General features: G+C 41.6%; 1 protein-coding gene across 2 annotated transcripts in view; it reads left to right on the top strand.

Moving 5' to 3' along the window:
- The window catches only part of OCA2 (OCA2 melanosomal transmembrane protein), a 561190-nt gene that overhangs the window by 353564 nt on the left and 182691 nt on the right, over positions 1-24935 (top strand). For both annotated transcript variants that reach the window (XM_077482777.1, XM_077482778.1), the window contains one exon: positions 24406-24462. In XM_077482777.1, the coding sequence (XP_077338903.1) occupies positions 24406-24462 (57 nt within the window). The remainder of the gene's footprint in view (positions 1-24405; positions 24463-24935) is intronic.

The following is a 24935-nucleotide window of genomic DNA, read 5'->3' as shown; positions in this document are numbered from 1 at the left end:
TGCAGCAGGGCTCATTCCTGCACTACAACTAGAGTATCTGGGAGAGGTTGCAGTGCCTAAGACCCAATTATTCAGCCCCTGTTTAAAAGGGACATGTAATTACAATTGTTGATATAATATTTCACAGCAGGGCCTGTTCCTGTGCCCACCGATAGTAACTGTGAGGACTTATAGTGTTGTGGCACCAGCACCACCACAACCAAAGGCCCAATTTTTCGACCACTGTTCAACAATGGCATGTAATTACAATTCTTGTTATAATCGTTCACAGCAGGGCGCTCCAGCGCCCACCAAGAGTCATTTTGAGGGCTTACAATGTTGTGGCAACACCAACACCTTGCTCCGCCATTTCTGCAGAGCATATAGGGCAGACCCCTACTTTCAAACATCCAACTTACAAACGTCTCCTACTTGCAAACAGGAGGAGACAACAGGAAGTGAGATGAAAAAAGACGTACGGCAAAAAAATTATACAGGGGTGATAACCCCTCCCTATGTTTTCCAAAAAGATTCAAAATAGATTTTTTGACTGGAGCTACACTTTAAAAATGTACTAGTTCAAAATTACAAACAGATTATACTTAACACCACAAACCTACACAGTCCCTGTCTTGTTTGCATTAAAAACGCAAGCAGTTTGAAATGACTTTTTTTTCCGTTAAATGTAATTTAGTGCAGGGACTGTTCTAAACACAGGAGACACGTGCCACTTCACAGGCATACTATAGACACCCCCCATCAGTGGATGTCTATAGCTCTCATCGGTCTTTTTCTGTCCGGAATTCTGATCGTGTGCACGCGGCATAAGTGCTATATACAATATCCTCACTTAAATTGTTCTTCTTTAGTAGATTTTCTCCCGGGTTTACTCCTCATAATGAACTACTACATTATGAAGTTTCCTTTATGATGTGAACATTATATGTAGGGACCTGCTTGGAGATATTGGCGTTATTCGTGGAAATCATGTCCTGAGTGGAGACCCCAGGAATTGGAGTCTGTTGTCTGGATCTTGGAGATCCTTATTGTGTAACAAACTTGACTGGACCTGTAGGGGTCTTTGCCTGAGGTGAGCGGCTAGGTTAAACCACAAGCGCACTACGGATGGTGGAAACTTTGTTGTTGATATGGATTCACTGGATTCTAGTTTGCGTCAAACAAGCACTTTATTTATGAACTTTCTTTATCCTTGTCATATATCACTTTGAAGATTTCAGCACTTTATGGACTCTTTGTTCAAGCACTTTATATATTAGTCACTATTTATACTGTAGCACCTTTTGGTGTGTGTTTAAGTATGTATTTGATGCACTGTCATTTTTGTGTTTATGAACATAATTAGTTGAAGATTATTATATTATGATTCATTGAGTGAGCGCCACATTCACTTTTATTCAAATTGACACTGTGTGGGAGCACTTATCCATGTTGGCAACTACTCAGTCTTATCTAAATTTATAGCCACTTGGTTTACGCATTAGTATATCCAATTAATCCCATGGATAGGAAGGTCTATCCACCCTTCCGAAACACCATGACCAGGCCTGTAAGTTGTCTCTTGGTCTCACCATGCTGGGTATGTGGGCCTACCCTGTTGGTGGCAGCTAGGGGGCACTTACGGCATGCTCTGCCTGTGACTTTATTAGTTGTAGTGGTGCTGGATTTGCATGTGGGCATGAGCAGCACCATCTTTGCTGAGGCGCTGGTGCATAACCAGTAACCTGCCCAACATATGGCCAACATCTTTTGGTTTTTGATTGGGGAAAAGTGCCCACCTAGGAGGTGGACCTAATTTGCTTTGATGTCGGTATTAAATCGACACTACCCCAAGGTGTCACTATCTGTCTGGAAAGTCCCGGTGGAAGACACAGCATTGGCCGCTCTGGCACGTGCCTGTGTGTACTGGTACATGTGCACGGCACTCGGCGCCAAATGCCCTTCTTAAACTGGGGATGCACGCAGGATCCATGCTTTCTGATCTGCAGCTCCCTCGGCTTGCCTCTGAGTTTGAACCTGCCTGCTCCTCTAATACCTTGCTGCCCCCGGTTGTTGACCCGGCCTGTGACCTGACCTGTCTGCCTAGCTCCTGCTCCAGCATAACCTGTCTGTACATTAACCAGCCTGCCTGCTTCCACTAGAAACCACAAATCCCTGAACTGTGTACAGGAAGGACTATTTGAGCCAACTTCTGGGTGTGGATATTGGGTGCTCCATCTTCCAGCCTGTCTGCTGTTCGAACCTTCCTTCTGGTTGGTCGTCTCCTCTACAGCATCTGGGACCCTGGAGCCGTCCTTCCAGCAACTAACTTGCCAGGCTTTCATACCACTCTGCACTGCGTGTGTATTTTCTTAGCTATAGGGTAGGTATAAAACGAGTTTAAACCACCCATAAAATTGACTCCATGTCTGTGCCTTAGATATTTCTCCATATTAATTTCTATATTTTTGACCTAATAGATACTGTATTTAATTTTTTTAAATGCAATATTGGGTTTGGTATTTATATAGCATGTATACATCTGACATGTCTTTTTGTATGCAATAACACTAGCATTGTGTTTGTCCCTCACTGATTATATTGTTTACATACACATTAAATATGCACTATTAAACAAGGCATTCATATACATCAAAGCATATTAGATTTTCATAAACTGACTGTCTAATCATGCACTCATAATTACATATTTTGTTAGCTAGAATGTTTAATTGTATATCTTTATTTAGCAATCCAGTTCTGCAAAACAGAGTTGTAGTTAAAACCATAGCTACAATTTGTGCTTATCTAATGAATTACGCATTCTTTCCTGTCCATTGCACTAAAGTCGATAACAGCCATTTCTTTCAATAGAAATACATTTTGATGAAAACTAATTGCACTAGAGTGACCAATAGGGTCTTGTATCCATGACTACATAATGCCTGCACTGAACAGTCAGGCTGTTTTGACATATTGGATGCTAAGCTCCTACAAATTGCTTGCTTCTCAGGTGTTTCTGCTTAGGCATCCTAACAAAGTATTAGAAAATAACATACGTTTTAATTACAATGGATTTCCCATTAGCTTTCAATAATCTAGCATCCAGAATAAAACCTAGATATGATTGTGATGGGGTCCTGTGGTGTTTGATCATGTATTATTTTATTTTCAAGAATGGTAATGAAGTACAGCCTACAATCACTCCATAGTAGGTGCTGTAGGATTCAAAACTTCTGCCAAGATTTTAGTGCTCTCTGTATCCTCAATGGGGAGAGATGCCCTTGCGTCATAATTCTTTGGCACTAGGAAACCCAACAGAAGTTCCCCTTTTGTCTATTTATCTACTCATAGAATAAAAAATAAAAAAAGAGAGCAGATCCAGACTGATGTGGATACACATGGCTTCTGTACTCTGAATTCTACTCATCGATCACTAATGGAGCCATTCACTAGAGGTCTTTCCCAGCTCGATATGTCAGCTTGCATAGTCCTATTTTGCCTGGTGTAAAATATACCAGCATATTGGGTCTTTTGGATTGATGCAATTTTTATATGCACACTAATATTGCTTCTGTGTAATTCAGATTGTTTATTGCCTTTTATTGATCTGGAATGTGCATTATACAACTGAATGCAGTCAATGGGGTTTAAATCCACTGCAAGTACACTTGGAATTGCAGTCGCTGTAGATCTGAGGGAGGCATGCAAGGAAATAAAAAACAGCATTTTTGCTTACAAAATGAATGGATGATAGAAATCGGCAAAGCATTCCCTCATTTCAAATCTTTCCATTAGATCTACAGTGACTGCAATTCCAAGTGCACTTGCAGTGCACAGTGGATTGCCTTTCGTAAATAAATCCCAAGTATCGTTATCTGGTGCATACTTTTAAATTAAGAAAAAAAAAAAGTTCCAACCTTTCCTCACTCTACCAAAGTAAGAAAAACATTTTTTTTTCGAGTTGTATTAATGCATATCTAATCCACAAAACCACAATTAAGTATATTGTAGCTTACCCTAGGTGAGATGTGGCTTAATTTTGTTTTTCTTTTTTTCAGGATTTTGTCTTTTTTTTTTACTTGGAAACCTTGAGAATAACATACTTCCTGTTCCTGAGTAGCTTCTTAAACTCCACTGTTTTATTCATGGAGTGAGCTATGGCTGCCACCCAGGCTGTACTTCAAACATATCAGCCTTTGTTCATCTCCATTACATGGGGGATGTATGAACTGGTAGTTTACTGGAGGGATATACCATTGTTTTATTCTTCTAGTTCAAATCAGAAGAAGTGACATGGACACTGTCCTTTGCCATCTCTGCAGGTCCCTGGTGTTGGTGGGACTTATAGTTTCACACCAGCATTGCAGCACCAGCCTCAACCTCTGGGGACTACATGCCCCACAAGCCCTAGCTCCTCCCATGAGGCTCTGTCCTCTCCAAGGTTTCACAGCAGTCACTTCCTCTGTTTTACCAGTAGTGGGTGAGAAATTCCTCTGTTTCCGCACAGTCTTGAAGCATTCAGCATACTTTCTCTCATCTCTCCAAACTCCGCCACTCCTCTGACTCTGCTGACTAGGAAAGGGAGAGCAAGTTTAGGGGTAGTAGCAGCACTGTAAACCAGGGCTACATCTATATATTCTTCAAGCCTGCTCAGTTGGACTGCACAAACTGACATTTTTCTTTTTCTTTTGGGTGCCTTATTTTCAGCCTTCTTGTAGGGGGTCAATTTAAAAAAAAATATACAATCGTTCTGGCTTCTGGTTCCCAGATAGGGGTAAGGCTGATTACTTATGACCAGGATACATTTTTTTCTTTGAGAATTATTGTTAAAATAATGGATATATGCAGGGGTATGGGAGATAACATACCTCCTATAACTTACCTGGTTGAGATAGATTTGATAGGGGAGGTCTTTCTTGCACCTCCAGCCCAAATTGAAGGTGGTGACATGAAGTGCAAGGGCAATAGAAAAGTCTAGGAGTTTAGTGGACAATCCAAGATGTAGATAGTGTTATTCAGGTGCAGTGGCCCACCCAAGATGACGGTGAAGCCAACCTATATACAGGGACATGCATGTTTACGCACACTGTCTCCTGGACACATCATTCAGCAGCACTTTACTGACTCAGCCAAAAATTCCAAGACCTGTGTTGTTATACTTTTTCTTGTGATCTGAAGGGGAAAAAGCTAACTTTTTGCCCTAAGGTGTGCCCCTGGGATTAGCAAACTTTGGGCCTTCAGTTTTGCTGAAACCCCATCATTTCTCTGCCTTTGGGACCCCTGCAATAGAGGATTCAGCATCTATGGGCAAAATGCTGTGTATCTGCCATATTTTGCACCCATGCAGAGCTACCTACTGCACAGTTCTGCTGTCAAGTGCTGGAGAGCCTGTCTTTGAAATATAGCACTGAGAGGCAGGGGAAAAGATCGTACTAGTTTTGCAGATAAGACCAGGGTACCAGCCACAGCAGTCCTTACCCCCACCACCACACTGCAGAACCCTATTTATCTATCCTGCAGCTTTTGTGATCTTTCTGAGATTTTTTTTTGTGTTATATTTGATAGTTTTTATTATATTTTACCAAATGCATGCATTCTCTATATCTACAATATATACCCTTTAACCGGTTCTCGACCGGTGCACGCCAATGTACATTGGCGGAATGGCATGGGCAGGCATATTGGCGTACAGGTACGTCAAATCTTTAATGTCGCCCTGCGCTCGCGTGCCGGTCGGGACCCCCGTGAGTCTGGTCGCGGGTCCCGCAGACTCGATCGCCGCGGGCATACCCATGTGATTGGAGCAGAGATCAGTGTTCACTAAATGAAAAGCCCAGCCCCCAACAGTTAGTAACACACTCCTAGGAACACTTAACCCCTACACTGCCACCCACTGGTTAACCCCTTCACTGCCAGTGTCATTTACACAGGAATAACTGCATTTATATAGCAGTGATTGCTGTATAAATGACAATGGCCCCAAAAATGTTCCATGTGTCCGCCATAATGTCGCAGTCACAATAAAAATTGCTGATCGCCGCCATTCCTAGTAAAATTTTTTTATAAAAATGCCATAAAACGATCCCCTATTTTGTAAACGCTATAACTTTTGCGCAAACCAATCAATAATCGCTTATTACAATTTTTTTTTACCAAAAATATGTAGAAGAATACGTATCGGCCTAAACTGAGGAAAGAAAATTATTTTTTATATATTTTTGGGGGATATTTATTACAACAAAAAGTAAAAAATAATGTGTTTTTTTCAAAATTGTCGCTCTATTTTTGTTTATAGCGCAAAAAATTAAAACCGCAGGGGTGATCAAATACCACCAAAAGAAATCTCTATTTGTGGGAAAAAAAGGATGCCATTTTTGTTTGGGAGCCATGTTGCATGACCGCGCAATTGTCAGTTAAAGCGACGCAGTGTCAAATCGCAAAAAGTGCTCTGGTCTTTGACCAGCAAAATGGTCCGAGGCTGAAGTGGTTAAGAAGCGAAAGTTGCAAAGTATGTTGTTATAACTTGACTTTTTGTTCTAGCTTGTGGTTCAGAAATTCTTCATCTTGTCTGTTTTTGGTTTACTTTCTCATGAAATATACATATGGAAAATGTCTCTAATCGTCTGTCAAGGACAGCACTAGTGAGAGAGGCTCCACCTCCAGAGGCAGGAAACACAGGGAAAAAAAATACATGAAGGGCATCTCCCATCTTTCTTCCCCAGTCTTTGTGTTTCCTCCACCGAAGGATGAGGCTAGATGGAGCTCTGATTTTCCCTCTCCGAACCTAGGACTGCCTAGGGGAGGGAGGGGAGATCAGCAGGTAACTTAGGGCATGGTGGAACATAGATCCCCTAGTCAAGTGGAAAGCAGGCTGGAGGCTGTTTTGTCCTCCAAATCAGCCCAGGGAGGGCTGGACACTTCCCGCGTGGTATTCATGGCAGGGGAATGGTTTCCTCTACTGCCCAGCTGCTGGTCTGACTTGAGTACATGGGGGGCCTGCCATAGGCCTTGAGTTCCCGGCCTTTTGAACGTATGGAAGAGGACGGGGACTTACAACGCATCACTTCTGGGTCTCACGAGGAGCGTGGATGCCGGATCCACGACTGCTCATTTAAATGCAAGCCACAATGTAAAAATGTATATAAAATCAAAAGAGAAGGCCTTCAAAAAATATAAAGTTGAGGAATCATCATCCGCATTCAAACTCTATAAAGAATGCAACAAGAAATGTAAGGGCAGCTATGATAGAATATGAAAGACACATAGCGGAGGAGAGCAAAAAATTTCCCAAGAAATTCTTTAAGTATGTAAACAGTGAAAAAGGGAGGATGGATCATATTGGCCCCATAAAGAATGAGGAAGGACATCTGGTTACAAAGGATGGGGAAATGGCAAAGATATTGAATGTTTTATTTTCCTTTAGTCTAAATGTAACATTAATAAATCACTGGACTGGATGGCTTGCACTTGAGGGTGCTTGGGGAACTCAGTCAAGTATTTGCCAGACCATTGTTCCTAATTTTTACTGACAGTCTTCTGACTAGAATGGTACCAGCAGAGTAGAGAAAAGCCATCCTTGACCCAAAAAGAAACATCCTCCTTTGTAGCTAATCCCTGTATTTGTGCCACAATGGTTTTAAAGTTGGGTGATGTAAAATGTTCTTTGAAGAACATTGTTGTGGGGGCTGGCTGACCAATGTATAGGGCAGCGGCCTTTTTTGCTTCTCTGTCTGCCAGCGCGTTTCCTTTGGAAATTCTGCTGTTATTTGATGAATGTGCCTTTACCTTGATGACCGCTATCCGCTTTGGGAGAAGAATCGCTTGCAAGAGTGCTTTAATTTGCGTAGAGTTAGCAATTGGCTTGTTGTCAGCAGTTTTAAATCCTCTATTTGCCCATATTACGCCATAGTCATGCGTGACCCCAAAAGCGTACCTACTATCTGTGTAGATGTTTACCTCCTGATCTGAGAAAAGTATGCAAGCTCTTGTGAGCGCCTCCAATTCTGCTACCTGTGCCGAGGAGGGTGGTAAAGCTTTTGCTTCCAACACCACATCAGGGAGTTGGACAATGGCGTACCCTGTCAGGAATGTTGCATCAGAGGGGCGGGAGCAGCTGCCGTCTACGAAGACGTCCTGTACTCCTGGTAGGGGAATATCAGTGAGATCTGGGCGAGGGCTGGTTATTGCTGCAACCTGTTCAACACAATTGTGTTTCTGATCAGGGTCTCGTGGCAGCCTGAGCAAAGAATGCAAAAGGCGGACAGTGGGATTACTTGGTGGTGCGTGTTTGAGGGTGAGGTTATCAGTATTCAGAAGTGTGATCTCATACCCACTAAGCCTTTGTGCTGTCATATGCTGCGTGTTCATGTTTTGCAGGAGGTGAGTCACTGAATGAGTAGTGTAGAGAGTCAGCTCATGGCCTAATACTGATTTGTTAGCTTCTTGAACTGCCATTGCACAAGCAGCAAGGTTTTGTAGACAAGATGGCATCCCTTGTACTTGGGTAGGCAACTTTTTTGAGAGATAGGAGACTGGTCGGTACCCGGTTCCATGTTGCTGTGTTAAAACTGCAGCAAAAGAATTTCCCGACACCACACAGTATAATTGAAAAGGTTTGCCATATTCCACCAATCCCAGGGCGGGGGCCTGAGTCAGACTTTTTAACAAGGCCTGAAAAGCATGGAGCCTTTCTGTTGTCCAATCTATTGTCTTTGGGGCGGTGGACAAGGTAGCCTCCCTCAGAATGCCATCATAATATGAACAATCTGGGATCCATTGGCGGCAATATACGATTGCGCCCAAGAATGACAGCAAGGTTGCTTTGTCTCTCGGAGGACTGAGAGCCTGCAGGGCTGCGGCACGTTTGGGGGATACTAGCCTGGTTCCCTCCTTCAGAATGCATCCCAGGTATTCTACCTGACTTTGACACCATTGTATCTTCTTCCGCGATGCTAGGTGGCCAGACCTGGCCAGGTGATGTAACAGAGATGTGGAATCGACCGCACAATCTTCAGCAGATCGACTGCACAGGAGCAAGTCGTCCACATACTGTATTAGTACCGACCCGCGCTCAGCAGTCCATGACTTAATTGTCTCATTAAGGACCATGGAGAAGGCTGCCGGACTGTCCACATACCCCTGCGGTAATCTTGACCAGGTCAACTGCTGCTTTTTCCCCCATCCCCATGAAAATGAAAACATGGGCAATACCCTTTCATCGATCGGGATGCTAAAAAATGCATTTGCCAGGTCCACTACTGTGTAGCAAAGGGAATCAGCAGGTATTTTCAAAAAGATGAAAGAAATATCTGCCACCAAAGGTGGCAGAGGTATAACCTGCTTGTTGACGGCCCTTAGGTCCTGTACAAGCCTCCACTCCCCATTTGCCTTTTTCACAGGGTAGATTGGTGTATTCCAGGGGCTTATAATGTGTTTCAGAATCCCTTTTGCTATGTAATCATCGATTAATGGTGTGATGCCTTCAATTTTTTCGAGTGGCAGGGGGTATTGCTTATGATATTGTACTTTGGCGTCTGGACGCATTTGTGGTGTGTAAGGTGTACAGTTAATAAAACCCACACTCCCTTTGTTTTCTGCCCATATGGCATGTGTTTCTAGAGTGGGTGGTAATGATGCAAAGAGTCCCCTGTAAGTGTGTCTTTTTGGAGCATGTAAATCGCAAAATGGTGAGCTGGCAGTGAGGGAGCCCCCTCTGTCAAATTTAATGGTGATATTCAGTTTTGAGAGTAGGTCCCTCCCCATTAAAGATACTGGACAATCCACAAGGACAGCAAAACTCTGGGTACATAGTTCCTGCCCTTCTGGAGTAGCCACGGGCAATGGTGGAGTGATGGGGTGGGTAATTGATGTCCCATTTATACCAATAGAGTTTCCCTCAGTACAGTGCGGTGTGTCATATATGGCATCATTCAAACTACTGAATGTAGCCCCTGAATCTAATAATAGACATATCAGGTGATTGTCTACCCGCAATAGTACCTGCGGAAGACTTTTCCACGATGGATTGTAACACACAAGGCTGAGGGACGGGACATTCTCTTGGCATCCCTATTGTGGGGTCCGCCGAGCGGATGGCCACTGCATCGGGATGCGTGGGGGTGGTCTATGAGGCTGAGGCTGGTATTGGGGTTGTGGTGGGTGAGGATACCTGATATCCTGAAGGCGATGTGGGGCTGATATAGCTATGAAGGTTAACCCTCAGTACTCGGTATAGGAAACCCCTCCTCGTGGTAGGATATACTCCCCTTGCACCAAGTCGGTATGAGAACCCAGTTGGTCTAGTGGTAAGCAGGATCCACGTCCTGTCAACACTAAGGAACAGTAAACCAAAGGTGCAATGTGGGCAGGCGGGCGCTATCTCACTACAATCGGGTTCCTGATTTATGTTGTTCATTTAGTGCATATATGTGTAATGCCTTAATAAAACCTTTCAAATCAATACAATACTTTACATTCAGTTGTCATACATATATATATCATACACTTATCTCTAATTCTCTATACACCCTAAATACTTACGGTGGTACCTAAAAGAAAAACAAGCAAAAATCTTATATATATATATATATATACAATGGCCAAATAAAGTTACATTATATCAACATGTTATTATAAGTGCACTTTCCAATATTTCCCCAAAAAGATTGGGCGTCCACTCAGCCACTCCTTATACTGCGGGCGTATCCTATACTTCCCGAGTTTTAAACACACATATATATATATATATATACCTCTACTCAATACAGTCAGACCAGCCTAGTCAGACTACTCAAAAAAAACCAAAATACCTGCGAGCCCCTCTAACCTTCCAAGGGGCCAGCCTAGCCCGTTGCGAAGGCACAGTTATGTAAGTGGGTGGATATACAAGGTTATTTGAACAAGGCAAGCACCAACACCAGTTACCAAAAATAGGTAAAAAGGAGCAGAATGTGTCTTACCTGTTCAAACAAACGCCACACCCCACTTCTTGGTACCAAAACTGTTAGGTTGCCCGTCTTCTCCTTGTGGCCTAGGCTCTTAGAGATGGCTCAGTGGAGGTCCTCGCCGGCGGATAACCAATGACTCATACAGACACAATTGGTATGCTGAAATGGTTACAACTCTTTAATACTGGACTCGCTGTTTTATACTATTTTTACAAAACTCTGCCCCAATTTTGGGGGCCAATCAAAATGATACACATAAATGTTCATTAGCATATTATTCGTCAATGTCTTGTGACCTTAATTTTAACCTCTGTATTTCAAACTATTACAGTTCAATAATTCCTTACTTTCTGTTACCGTCTGCTGACCATGATGTGCCAGCCACAACTTCCTAAAAACCAAATCTAGCCTTTTCATACCCAGTAACAGTGTACAGAGATGAAAACCACAAACAGATGCTTCCTAAGATGAAGACATTTAACAGAAATAGATAGACATGGCAATGAGATAATTCAGTTATTAAGCAATACTGTCATGAGATAACTTCTCTAAAATGTACCAAGAAAGTTTCTTTCAATCACTAAGCAGATAAGCAATCCTGAACTTATATCTTCAGGGTGAAAGCAATAATCAGAATCAACAATCAATAATGCAATGTATTATGGAATCTCCTTACAGTACCAATATTTAAAAGGGCCCAAAATACATCCCTGGGAATTACAGACCAGCTGACCTAGCATCAATAGTATGCAAGCTCTTGGAGGGGATAAGGGACTATATACAAGATTTTAGTAAGGAAAACTGTATCATTAGAAGTAATCCACATGGATTCATGAATCATTCTTGCAAAACAAATCTATTAACGTTCTATGAGGTGGTGAGTTGCCATCTAGATAAAGGAAGGCCCGTAGACATGGTGTATCTAGATTTTGCAAAAGCATTTGACACAGTCCCCCATAAACGTTTACTGTACAAAATAAGGTCCGTTGGCATGGACCATAGGGTAAGTATTTACAAATACCATACTGGTGACCCCACAATAGCATAAAACTTTTTCAAGGAAGGAAGTTTAACAAGACACGTGGCCACTCATTAATATTAGAAGAAAAGAGGTTTAATCTTAAACTATGTAGAGGGTTCTTTACCGTAAGAGCGGCAAGAATGTGGAATTCCCTTCCACAGGCAGTGGTCTCAGCGGGGGGCATAGATCGTTTCTAAAAACGATTAGATAAGCAACTGAACGACCGCAACATAAAGGGATATACAATGTACTACTGACATATAATCAAACACATAGGTTGGACTTGTGTCTTTTTTTTTTTTCAACCCTGCCTACTATGTAACTATATACAGTTACTGGTGTATCTTTTCACAAGGATCTGTACAAAGCATTGTTAAATAAAAATAAAGCAAAAAAAATAAAGTGTTTGCACCAATACCCAATTTAAGCTGGTTAGCTGTATCCTAATCAAAGCCAAAAGAGTGATAGCCAGGCATTAAAGTTCCCAAAATGACTCTTTGCAAAAAGTAAAGCACTGGTGTTCTCAGATCATGTTGTATGTTTTTTTTTTTTTTAGATGCTTACAATAAGTGTCCATGTATAGTGTCCACAGTTTCTAACTGCCTTCCTGCAATGCATTAACTCAAGCTGCTTCTCTTCAGCATACTCCCATTTCTTTGCCTACCTTCATACATCATACCTGCAGCCTTTGACTGCCTCCCCGCAGCATGCAGTGTGCCTGCAGACTGACTGACTGCTCAGAAAATGCTGCCTCCTCCAAAACAATGCAGTTTAGCTTACCTCCTCCCAAGAAAAGGTTAGCCTCAAAAAGGATATTGTAAAGATATAGGTACCATCATCCCGAATATTCAATTGGAAAAAAAAGGAGAGTGAAAAGATACAACAAGGGGTACTCCAAACCCTGTTGACTCTAAATCACCCCAAGGGGTCTTAGGACCCCTATAGGCACCCAATAATGCAAAAAAAAAAAATCATAATTAAAAAAAGGGGGGAATAACATTTATTAGAAAAAATACAAGGGAAATGTAATAATTCACAGCACAAACGACACAATATTTTACAATACAAAAACATAAAAAAACTGGGTAGTAGCCCCCATAGACAACTGGGGGTATGATATAGGTGTGGACGTTACCTCGACTAGTTGTGCGGCTTTAACTGCTTCCTCAGGAGGCATCAACCTATGAACATCTGGAGAAAAATATAATACAAAAATATAACAGTACATAGATACATTATTACACAAAAGATCGAACAATAAGTATTGGGAGTATTTGATTATTTATGCGACTCACCGACAAACCCAAAATAGAGTAACAGACAGCATAAACCGAGACACCCACAAATGGGTGTTACCCCCTGGGGGCGGGAACGGGGGGTATATATTCGTGCAGGTAAGATTCTAAAAGAACAAATAAAATATAAATGTCAGGGGGGTCCTTTAAAAGGCTCATATCCATAATCTCCAGAGGAAAAAAGTGGGAAGGGGAGAAAAAGGAAAAAAAGGGAAAGGGAAGGGAAAAAGGGTGGGCGAAGAAAGGGGGGGAGGGGGTAAGGGAATGAGGGGATGCAAAGTGTGTAAACAAAAGGTGAAAGGTCAATAGATGGCAGCCAAAAAGAACCACCCAATGTGATGAGATATATTCAACTGACCCACCTGGTGGTGATGAAAATGAAATAAGAGAACACACCCGGGATAGCAATGAAGGTATAGCTTGGTATGGTAAAGCTCACTTTAATATAAGGGCAAGCATACTCAGTTAAAGGCTGCTAGTTCAGCAGAGAGAGCCTAGAAAAAATATATAATGAGTAGTATAAGTATATAATGAAGAAAGGTAGATAGGCTCTATGTTAGTGGTCACAAGTTGGTCGACAAGAGAACCAAGTCAATTCCAGTAGAGGTGTAAATAAAAATAAAATAGGCAATAGAAAGGCTTACCAAGCAGATAGCTGAGAAGGGTACTCCCAAGCGTGTAGCTGTCCATGCATTTAAACCCCCAAACCGGAAGTCAGGCGCCCAAGTGTGCGCTGGGCGTCTGACGTCTCCGGGTCACACGCACGCGCCTGGTCCTGATGTGTGCGGCTCACGCAGCGTCGCATGGCGGACAGAAGAGGAAGAGCCAATAGATGAAGATGGCAAGTCCTCTGCCTGGAGAGACACATGCCTGGCCACAGGGGAAGAACAAACTTCTCATGCCGCTGGTTGGGGATTCGCAATATATACAGTTCAATAAGATAATATATGAAAAGAAAGATGCAATTGATAAGCCGGTCGGGTGAAAATTTAGGAGAGTAAAAAGGTAAAGAGTAAAAAAAAAAAAGCAGGGACAGAAGAAAGCAGAAGGAAGAGAGAAAAAGGGAGCCAGGGGGAAAAAGAAGAGCAAATTAAAGGAGAAGGACTAGAAAATGGGAAGAAAAAGAGGAAAACAAGGCAGCAACATGTAGCCTGAGAATGCACCAAGACCGCTGATGCACTTATTTAATAACAATTTTTACACTTGAATAAAACTGAAGAAGGGGGCGGGAATACTCTCCACATATAGATGAAGCAGCTGTTATAGATACAATTAAATTTAGAGCAATAGTATTTAACGAAAGAAGCTATTTATATGAAATAAACCATGATGACTGAAAAAAAAGGGAGAATCCAAAACTTATGTTAGAGGAAATATTTGTAAGTATGTGCTTCATTGAGGCCCGGAGCAATAAGAGCGTTGAGTTGCTTGATCCAAATTCACTCGCGTTGCAAAATAACACGATCCCAATCGGCGCCTCTCACGTCCTCAGGGATCACTTCTAGAATGAAGAATTTTACACAGTTTAAATTGAATCTATAGTGAATTCCAATATGGCGCCCTACAGTGGTAAGTTTTCCACTTGTAGAGACATATCGGTGATCCGATATTCTCTGCCACAGTTCCCTGATCGTCTTGCCTACATAGAAGGCCTTGCAGGCACAGACCATCAGGTAGACAACCCCTCTAGTTGCACAATTGGCATGGTGTCAAGGGGAAAAGATATCCCCATTAGGGAGAGTGAGTGAATGTCCCTCCAAAATCCATGGACACCGTGGGCAGTCACCACATTGGTATGTGCCTTTTGGGGCCCTCTAAGTGGTGAGGATGGGCCTGATAGTGGCTACTTGTAAACTTATCTCCAAGGGTGGTGGCCCTACTGAATACCAGCTCCGGAGATGGCCTAACATAATTGCTTAGGATATGGTGCTCAGTGAGTATGTGCCAATGTTGAGACAAAAGATGACAAAGGTGATTATGGTGAACAGAATATTTAGTAACAATCTTCACTGTAGGGGGCTGGCTGGGACAGGGAGGGCCATATAAAATGGTTGGCGAGTATGGGCAAAGACCCTATTGAACGCATTCCTGAGGTTGGTCCTACTATAACCTCGTGTCAGGAGGCGCTCACATAGGGCATCTGCTTGGCGACAGAAATCCCCGTCCTCTGTGCAGTTTCGTCTCAGTCTCAAGTACTGAGCATAAGGAATACTGTGTACCAGAGGATGGGGATGAGAACTGGAGGCATATAAAAGCATGTTGCCTGCCGTAGGTTTCTGAAAAAGATTAGTGGAAAGTTTGCCAGATGGGTTTTTGAAGATTTTTAAATCCAAAAAGGGGATAATGTAGTTATCAAAAGTAAATGTAAAGTGCAAATTAAAATGATTAGTATTTAATCATTGGACAAAGTCTTTTAAGGTCATCTATAAATCTATGCCAACAAAGCACGTGATCCAAGAAATGTTGTATAGATTCATCTCCAAAAATGTCCCTTTCCCAAGTAAAGATTTGCATATGAAGGGGCACATGTAGTGCCCATGTCCACTCCCTGAACTTGTAAAAACAGCTGGTCCATGAACAGAAAATAATTTCTGGTAACTATAAATTTAAGGAGTTTTAGGATAAAGTTATTAAGGGACCAAGTATTACGGTTCTGCTCCATGAGGAAGGTCCCAGCCATCCGGACGCCCTGCTTGTTGGGGATGCTCGAGTACAAAGCCTCTGCTGAACTAGCAGACTGTAACCGAGTATGCTTGCCCTTATATTAAAGTGAGCTTTATCATACCTAGCTATACCTTCTTTGCTATCCCGGGTGTGTACTCTTATTTAATTTTCATCACCACCAGGTGGGTCAGTTGAATATATCTCATCACATTGGGTGGTTCTTTTTGGCTGCTATCTAGTCACCTTTCACCTTTTGTTTACACACTTTGCACCCCCTCATTCCCTTCCCCCTTTCCCCCCCCCCTTTCTTCGCCCACCCTTTTTCCCTTTCCCCCCCTTCTTTTTCCTTTTTCTCCCCTTCCCTACCCACTTTTTTCCTCTGGTGGTTATGGATAAGAGCCTCTTAAAGAACCCCCTGACAGTTATATTTTATTTGTTCTTTTAGAATCTTACCTGCACGCATATATACCCCCCGTGCCTGCCCCTAGGGGGATCACCCATTTGTGGGTGTCTGTTTATGCCGTCTGTTACTCTATTTTGGGTTTGTCGGTGAGTTGCATAAATAATCAAATACTCCCAATACTTTCTGTTACGATTTTTTGTGTAATCATGTATCTTTGTACTGTTATATTTTTGTATTATATTTTTCTCCAGATGTTCATAGGTTGACGCCTCCTGAGGAAGCAGTTAAAGCCGTGAAACTAGTTGAGGTTACGTCCACACCTATATCATACCCCCAGTTGTCTACGAGGGCTACTACCCAGTTTTTTTATGTTTTTGTATTGTAAAATATTGTGTCGTCATTTGTGCTGTGAAATATTACATTTCCCTTGTATATTTTCTAATAAATGTTATTCCCCTTTTTTACTTACGTTCTTTTCTTTTCTTACATCAGGGTACACAGAGCCATAGTAATAACTATGTGGGTTATATCGGACCATCAGGTGCTGGACGAACTTCCCCCATATAACCCCTCCCACTACTGGGAGTCCTCAGTTTTTTTCGCCAGTGTCTAAGGTGTTGGGCACGTGTAAGGATGTGTTATACTGAGCTCCACTGGCAGTAATCCTTTGATGAGAGCCAGCCTTCCTGACCGGATCCATTCTGATGTCTCCGTAATGGACTAAATTAATGGAACCTGGGCCTCATCATCCGAAGATGAGAGGTTTTGCTTGCGAATGCTTTAAAAGCTGGGCCTTGGGATCCAGTACTTCTAGTAAGGCCAATAAAATTTTACTGGCGGGGTCTTCTCGCAGGTCCAGGATAGTGGGTCAACCTGAGTGTTCCACGGTTCCTGAAGGTTTACTTTTAAGGTCTCGGAGCCTACCGTGAAGGGCGAAGATTGGGTTTTTATCTCTGATAAAACCCTGCTGCAAGAATAAGGTAGGGGAGATTTTCTCAGGAATCTCTCCTTCCATGTATTGTGTTGTCATGTCAGGTCTATGTGTCACTACTGGAGGCTGTATTGAGCACTCACCATTCTGACGCTTGAAACAGCAGAAGCTCCACTCTCCTCTCCTTCTAAGCCAGCTCAGACCCTCAGGTAAGATAAAGGGGGGGGTCTGATCACTTCCTGGGCCCCCAGATTGGCAATGTTTGTCAGATTGAATGCCAGCCAGCTGCCTTTTTTCATTCACAAAAAAGTTTTTTTTGGCAAGCCGCGGCCGCTTGCTGAGCAGACGATTTACCCCCCCGCCACCCGCCATGATGCCAGCGCTCACGTGGGGGATTCAACTTCCCTGTTTGAAAGAGGAAGGGGGGGCGTCAGACGCTGGCCACACGTGTAGGAAGTAGTTTAGAGCTCTGCAAGAGAAGCTGCTGCCTGGCAGTGGAAGGACAGAGTAGAGTGATCGCTGGTCAGGTTTGGTGATGCAGGCATGTCCCTTTTGACAACATTGTACTGTATAGCTTGGATTAATAGCAGTTATTGTACTGTACTATAGCCTAGCAAGTGAAACATTCTTTTGCTGGTAGTGCCTCTGCTTTGTACTGTAAGCTATGAGTGACAAAGGGACCAGGAACTCCTCTAAGGGTTCTAAGGGGTTAATGGTATACAACAAACTAAAAACCCTTCCAAAAGAATGTCATCCTCCCCTGAGAGGTATAAAGAAAAATACGGCCAGTCAGATGAGCCATCAAGGGTAGAACACTTCTGTCCTTGTGTATTTCATACAAACAGGTTTTTTTCTTCTACCATTTAAAAGATTATTGCTATGATGACTCTCCATAGTAGGACTAAACATAACAGATTCCCATCTTTTGTTGAGGTGCGGGACGCTTGAGATCAGGTAGATCTTCCCAAATATTGGAAGAAACATATTTTTTCTCTTTGGAGGATCCTAACAGAGAGGGAGTAGCCGCACAAGGCAGGCATTTGTCTGCAGTTAAAAAGATAGTGGTGCGTTGTACCGAAGATTCAAAGGGAAAATGAATAAATAGTACCTAGTGGTAGTGGTCAAGCTGATCATAAATAGAGGGTCAGATGACATAAACAGAATAGATATAGCAGAAATGATATAGTATGCAAAGGTGAAACTTATATATAGACAAATAAATCAATTTCCAACATTAAAGTATATGCCACAAAAAATGTATGTTACACACTAAATAAAATAAATCCGTGAATGTGGGTAATAATAGACCCACGTGCTGTAAAATAAATGCTATAGGCTTGAAATAGGCAGGATAGGAAAGCCAACCAGGACCTGGGTTATCACAGTAGGACTCTTAAAGGGAAAGACCACCAAGGACCCTAAAGATACATATATCTACGCTGTAACCTTACAGCAGTAAGGTAAGGGGACACCCATATACTCGTCATGCAGGACTGCACGGGCTACCCACTTTTTTCAGCACCTATACCAAATAATGTTTACATGAACCAGCACTTTATGCATCGGATACAGAATATTGTTACACTGTGCACTTTGAGTTATAGGTTTTGTTTTTTTTGATTTGGACATTGATTATATGGTTTATTTTCTTTTTTTTTTTTTTCTCCCTGTATAAGCTATTTAGTATACACAGCCTCAGCTTTGCTTGATTAGTGGACTGTGTATTCCCCATTATCACTTGTGACTGCACGTTGGAAATCAGAACTATAGCATTTATTTTCCAGCACGTGGGTCTATTACCCGCATTCACGGATTTATTTTATTTAGTGCGTAACATACATTTTTTGTGGCATACACTTTAATGTTGGAAATGGATTTATTTGTCTATATATAAGTTTCACCATTGCATACTATATCATTTCTGGTTTTTGAGTCATGCCAATGCATTGGAAAATGTGGACTCCAAGGGGTTAAGGAACAGGTGTAAGATACCTGAAAATTCTGCCTGATCAGCAGGCCCGGCAGGGGGCTGGTGTATTTGATGCACTGTGTCTCACAGATGCTATGAAGGACTCGATCATTTAAGCCTTATGGCTTATACTTGAACTAGTGCATTTTTGCAGAGGTCTGTGGCTGAAATATTGATCAGCTGAAGCACCAGGTGAAAACCCTTAGCCAGTCTGCATCCCTTCCTGGGGTACGACTATTTAGAGTGGATAAGTACATCCAAAAGGGGATAAATCTCTCTTTACCAGTAAAAGGAGGTTCAAACAGTTCTCCTTTAATCGTGCAGCCTCTCTAATGCCTGGGGCATCTGCCTTTAGGCGGTCTTGACGGTCTCAGTCATCAGGTTCAGGAGAAAGTTCCCAAGGGCAGCACCAGGATCTTGGGGGCAGAAAGCCCATAAAGCATAATGCTAAGGCTTTTTTATGAAGGAGCACCCCCACTTGTTTGGGTGAGGGGAAAGGTCCTGTGATTCTCAAAGTCTGGCAGGAACAATGTTAAGAGCAAAGGGATTTCTGTGATTTTGTTCTCTAGATTACATCTAGAGTTTCAAGAGCCTGGATGGCCCAATCGGCGTTCAATCTGAGGGTTCGGGCTTTGGGTCCTGTTTGGGTGCTGCCTGTGGGGTCCTTGGGGCTGCTGATGCAGCAGTCTTTATGCAAGAAGTCTCTCTTTCTGGCCTCTGGATCAGCTGTTATCCCAGTCTGATATCAGAGATTCCCTTTGTGCAACAGTTTTTTTTTGGCTCTAACCTTTTAAGGTCCCAGAGCCAAACAGAGAGGTAAGGCGATGGCTTACATCAATCACCAGAGGAGGCACGAGAAGTCGTGCAGCCCAAAAAAGAGGTGAATAATGTTCTAGCTTTGGTAGAACACAACACTCCTTGCCTATCAGCAATTTTAATATTTCAGGCGTACTACTTGAGATGGCAACAATTATTTCCGGGAGAATGATCTCTTCAACCCGACATCTTCCTAGCAATATGTCAGATGGTGTACTCCGGACATGGACCTATTCGCATCCAGATTCATTAATAAGGTCGACAACTTTATGCCAAACAAGGGGTCCGCTAGCAGGCGGAACAGAGGCATTAGTCTTCCCAGGGGATCAGTTTTCACTGATCTATGCATTTCCTCCAGCTCTGCTACTTCCGCGCCTTCTCCGCAGGATTAAGCAGGAACAGAAGAAGGTTATTCTGGTGGCCCCAGCCGGGTCCCAGAAGATCTTAATTTATTGAGATCATAAAGATGGCAGGAGGAGTCCCGGAGGCAGGAATCTGCCATTATAGCTAGACCTTCTTGCACAAGGTCTGGTATTTCATCTTACTTTACAGACAAGGCGTTTAACATGTTTGACTGTTGAATCCCATTTTATTAAAGATCGTGGGTGATCTCCTTCGGTAGTGTCTGCTTTGACTAATGCCAGGAAGCCAGCTTGCAGAATCACTTACTATAGAATCTGGAAGGCATAGGTTTCTTGGTGTAGATCCAGGGGTTGGCACCCCAGGAAGTATGTCAATAGGCAGGATTTCTGCATATGGGGTCTGAAATGAAGCTGGCCTTGACTTTTATCAAGAGCCAGATCGAGGCTGTGTCAATGTCTTTTCCTATGGCCTCTTGCTTCCCACTCTTGTGCATAGCTTATTCAGAGGGTAACACGGTTTATTCCCCCTATCAGGGCACCTCTAAATCCTTAGGATTTAAGATTGGTCTTATTGTTTTTTTTAAACCTTACGAGAAATTCTCTTGGTTCTTTGACAAGAAAGATCATCTTTTTTGCTTGCCATTGCTTCTGCTAGAAGAGTATCGGAACTAACGGCTCTGTCTTGTAAGAGCCATATTTCATCATGCATAAGGATGAGGTGGTTTTATGTCCTCATCCTGAATTCTTACCAAAAGTGGTAACGGGTTTTCATTTAAACCAAGATATTATTATCCCTTCTTTCACCCCAGAAGCCTTAATCTGGGGAAGATAAAGCCTTACAGTCTCTTGATGTAGTAAGAGCGATCAGAATCTATTTAAAGGCAACTGCTCAGGTTCGCAAAACACAGGTTTTGTTTGTACTGCCAGAGGGTCCAAGATCTGGATAGGCAGCGTAAAGATCAACTATTTTCCAATTTTGTCAAGTGATTGTTCAAACTTCAGCTTAAAGAAGAAAATTCTTTCTTGTCATATTAAGAGCACACTCATCCAGGGCGATTAGTGCCCCTTGGGTGGTGCATCATCAGTTCTCTATGGCTCATATCTCTTAGACCGCAACTTGGTCTTCGGTTCAGACATTTATCCGATTTTATCAAATCAATATTAAAGGTCATGAGGATATTTCCTTTGGGCACAGCATATACTGCAGGCTGCAGTACGAGTCCCCTGGACTGTTTCCTTGCTTCTGTCCCCCCCCCCCCCCTTCAGTTGACATTGCTATGGGACATCTAACATAGTTATTATTATGGCTCTGTGTCCCCTGATGTAAGAAAAGAAAATAGGATTTTTATAACAGCTTACCTGTAAAATCCTTTTCTTTGATGTACATCAGGGGACACAGAGGTCCCTCCCTCCTTCTTATACACTTTGATTGCTTGGCTACAAAATGGAGGACTCCCAGTAGTGGGAGGGGTTATATGGGGGAAGTTCACGCCTTAAGGGGTGTCAGTGTCCAACACCTGATGGTCTGATATAACCCACATAGTTATTACTATGGCTCTGTGTCCCCTGATGTACATGAAAGAAAATGATTTTACAGGTAAGCTGTTATAAAAATCCAATTTTTTTGCATTGTTGGGTACTGTAATAGCCCTAAGACCCCTTGGGGTGATTTAAGGTCAACGGGGTTTGTAGTAGCCCTTGTTCTATCTTTTCACCCTCCTCTTTTTACCTCCTCACAAGATGCCTCTAGTCTGACTGCCATCCCTCAGTTTAACTGCATTCTTGTAAGCGTTAACACATTCTGACATCCTGCAGCATGCCTGTCTTTTTTTTTTTCCTGCAGTATTTGACTGCCTTCATGCAGCTTCCATGCCATCTCTCTGACTGCCTTCCAGCAGCATGCCTTCAGTCTGATTGTAGTCTCTGACTACTTTCCTGAATTATGCTTGCAGTCTCTGTATGCCTCTTGGCAGCATGCCTTCATTCTGATTGCCTCTTCACAACATGTCCTAATTCCCTGACAACCTCCTTGCAAGTGTGCACACATTCTGACTGCTAGACATGTGCACTGCTGAAATTAGTTTTTGTATCATTCGTCTCTTTGGTAAATTTAAAAATTAAAAAAATTTGGAAATTTGTAAATTCAAAAATATGAAAATTCTAAATAACAAATAACTATTAGATTATAGCTATTGGAATTTCTTTTCAAATTTGGCTGTTAGTGAAAGTAACAAATACAAAATTATCTGACGTTAAGAATTATCCAAGATAAAGAATGCTAGATCTAAACAAAACTAATAATTAATAATAAATTATTATTATTCATTTGTTACATTCCATTTGTTTACATATGGAATTTGTTATTAAGGATAATTCGTAACTTCAGATAAATTTGTATTCGTTACATTCACCAACAGCCAAATTTGAAAGGAAATTTCGTTCAGAATTTTTTTATTTTATGTTAAAATAAATTACATGTACAGAATATAAGACAAATTATGTGATACCAGAAATAAAAAGGAGACATATTGAAGTACGGATGATACAAAGCAAAGAAGAATTTCAAGATATTCTCGTGGGAATGACAATAAATGGCCTTATATATTTTAGAATTTGAAAACATTCTTATAGCTGCGTTTTAAACATTTTAATCCCAAGAAAATATAAATATGTCTAAAAGAAAATATATGATTTTAAAGTTTTGACCATAACTTCTAAAGTATGTTTATAGTAAGTATTATATAGTAAGGGAAGATCATAAAAGGTATATAGGAGGGGAAGGGGAGGGAATAATTCTCCGGAGGAGGTTTTATATATCTAATGTTGTAATTCTATAAAAAATCTTAATCACCATAACAATAAAACTCGGTTGTCAATATTATCTGACGTATAATATTTAATCCAGGGTTTCCATATGATATCAAACTTTGTCATCTGGTTTTTATCTATAGCGTCCATTTTAGCATGGATGAAAGATTGATTGAAAGGAAATTTCAATACCTATACATTAATAGTTAGTAATATTTAAGTTTTATTAGTTATTTCAGATTTTTGAGTTTTCGGGTTTTTGAATTTTCAGATTTGTTCTTTTTCTGATTTTCGTTCTTTTGAATTCTCAGATTTTCCTTTTGATTTTTGGATTTCCAAATTTTATAATTTTTGGAAAATTCGGATATTTCCGAATTAATGAATTTGTCTAAATTCGTTAAATGAATTTGGAACTAAACAAATTGCACATGTCTACTGACTGCATCTCTGCAGCATGCCCAAAGTCTTTGCCTCTACAGCATGCCTTCAGTCGCTGGCTGCCTCTATAAAGTGTGCCTGTGGTCTCTGACTGCTTCCCTTCTGGCATGCCTGCAGTGTGACTGCCTTTCTGCACAGCCTCCCTGCATCATGAATTCAGTCTTTGACTGCCTCTTCACAGCATACCTGCAGTCTCTGACTGCTTCTCTGTGGTATTCCTAAAGTTTCTGCAGACATCCAACAGAGATGCACTCAGTCTTTGACTCAAAACTTTGTCTTGAAACTTGCCAATTGTAAAACAAGCTATAGTGTATGCAAGAAATACTTTTTTTTTTTTTTTCAATAATCAACATTTTACAACACTTGTTAATAAGACACTGGAAAAAAGCCCCCAGAAATAAAAATTCTGTGTAATTGTAGGGAACAGAAATTGACACCATCGGTATATCGACTGAATAAATAACACTGTTTCATCATTGTGATAATCATTTTTACTTTTTTTTTTAAATGCTTAGTTTTCTTTACCAGCTACTACAAATATTAATTTTTTTTTTCTACCATGCTAATGAATTCTATCACCCAGTTAGCACATCATTCTTGCTACTTATCTCCTTGAAGAGAAAAAAAGAGAAAAAAAAACTTAGAGAATTATTCCCAACAAGTACACCAAATATATTTTTATATGACCCAATTCCTTTGCATCCTTTAAAATAAAGGTGCAAAGCCTAGAGCTACCATTTTCCAGAATGACATGTTTTTATCTTTCTTTTCAGATGATCCTGGTGGCAGTGTTCTCAGAAACTGGATTCTTTGATTACTGTGCTGTTAAAGTAAGTAAAGACAACATTTTTATGGGGAGGGATAACAATGCTTTTTATACATTCTATTGTATAGGTTTTTAGCAGTCTGTTATTCTCTGAAAGCAGTATTTAACTCTTAAGACAAAAACGTTCCCCTGCAGGTTAATGTCATAATGTGCTAGTATTTATTGCATACTAGCACATTTTGACACATACCTGCAATTCCAGCAGCATGCTGTCACCGCTGACAGAGCTTCCATCTTCACCCAGTCTTACTTCCGGGTTTCGGTTGTTTGAATGGCTGGGCTGCAATGACGTCACTCTCACACACGTGAATGTGAGTCACAATCATGGCACAGTGATTTGAATGGATGGTTCTCTCATTTGCCAGTGGGAGGGGGGGCATGCCTATGATACCTCCCCTGTTTCCCTCCTCATTTTGTGCCACATGTGGGTCATATTGGAGGCCTACCACAGGGTCAGTTCTTCTGCACTATGCAAGG

Source organism: Lithobates pipiens, unplaced genomic scaffold (assembly GCF_037356315.1).
Source record: "Lithobates pipiens isolate NorthernLeopardFrog02 unplaced genomic scaffold, aLitPip1_a1.2 Scaffold_16, whole genome shotgun sequence".
NCBI classification, from domain to species: Eukaryota; Metazoa; Chordata; class Amphibia; order Anura; family Ranidae; genus Lithobates; species Lithobates pipiens.
This window is presented reverse-complemented; position numbering and strand designations above follow the sequence as displayed.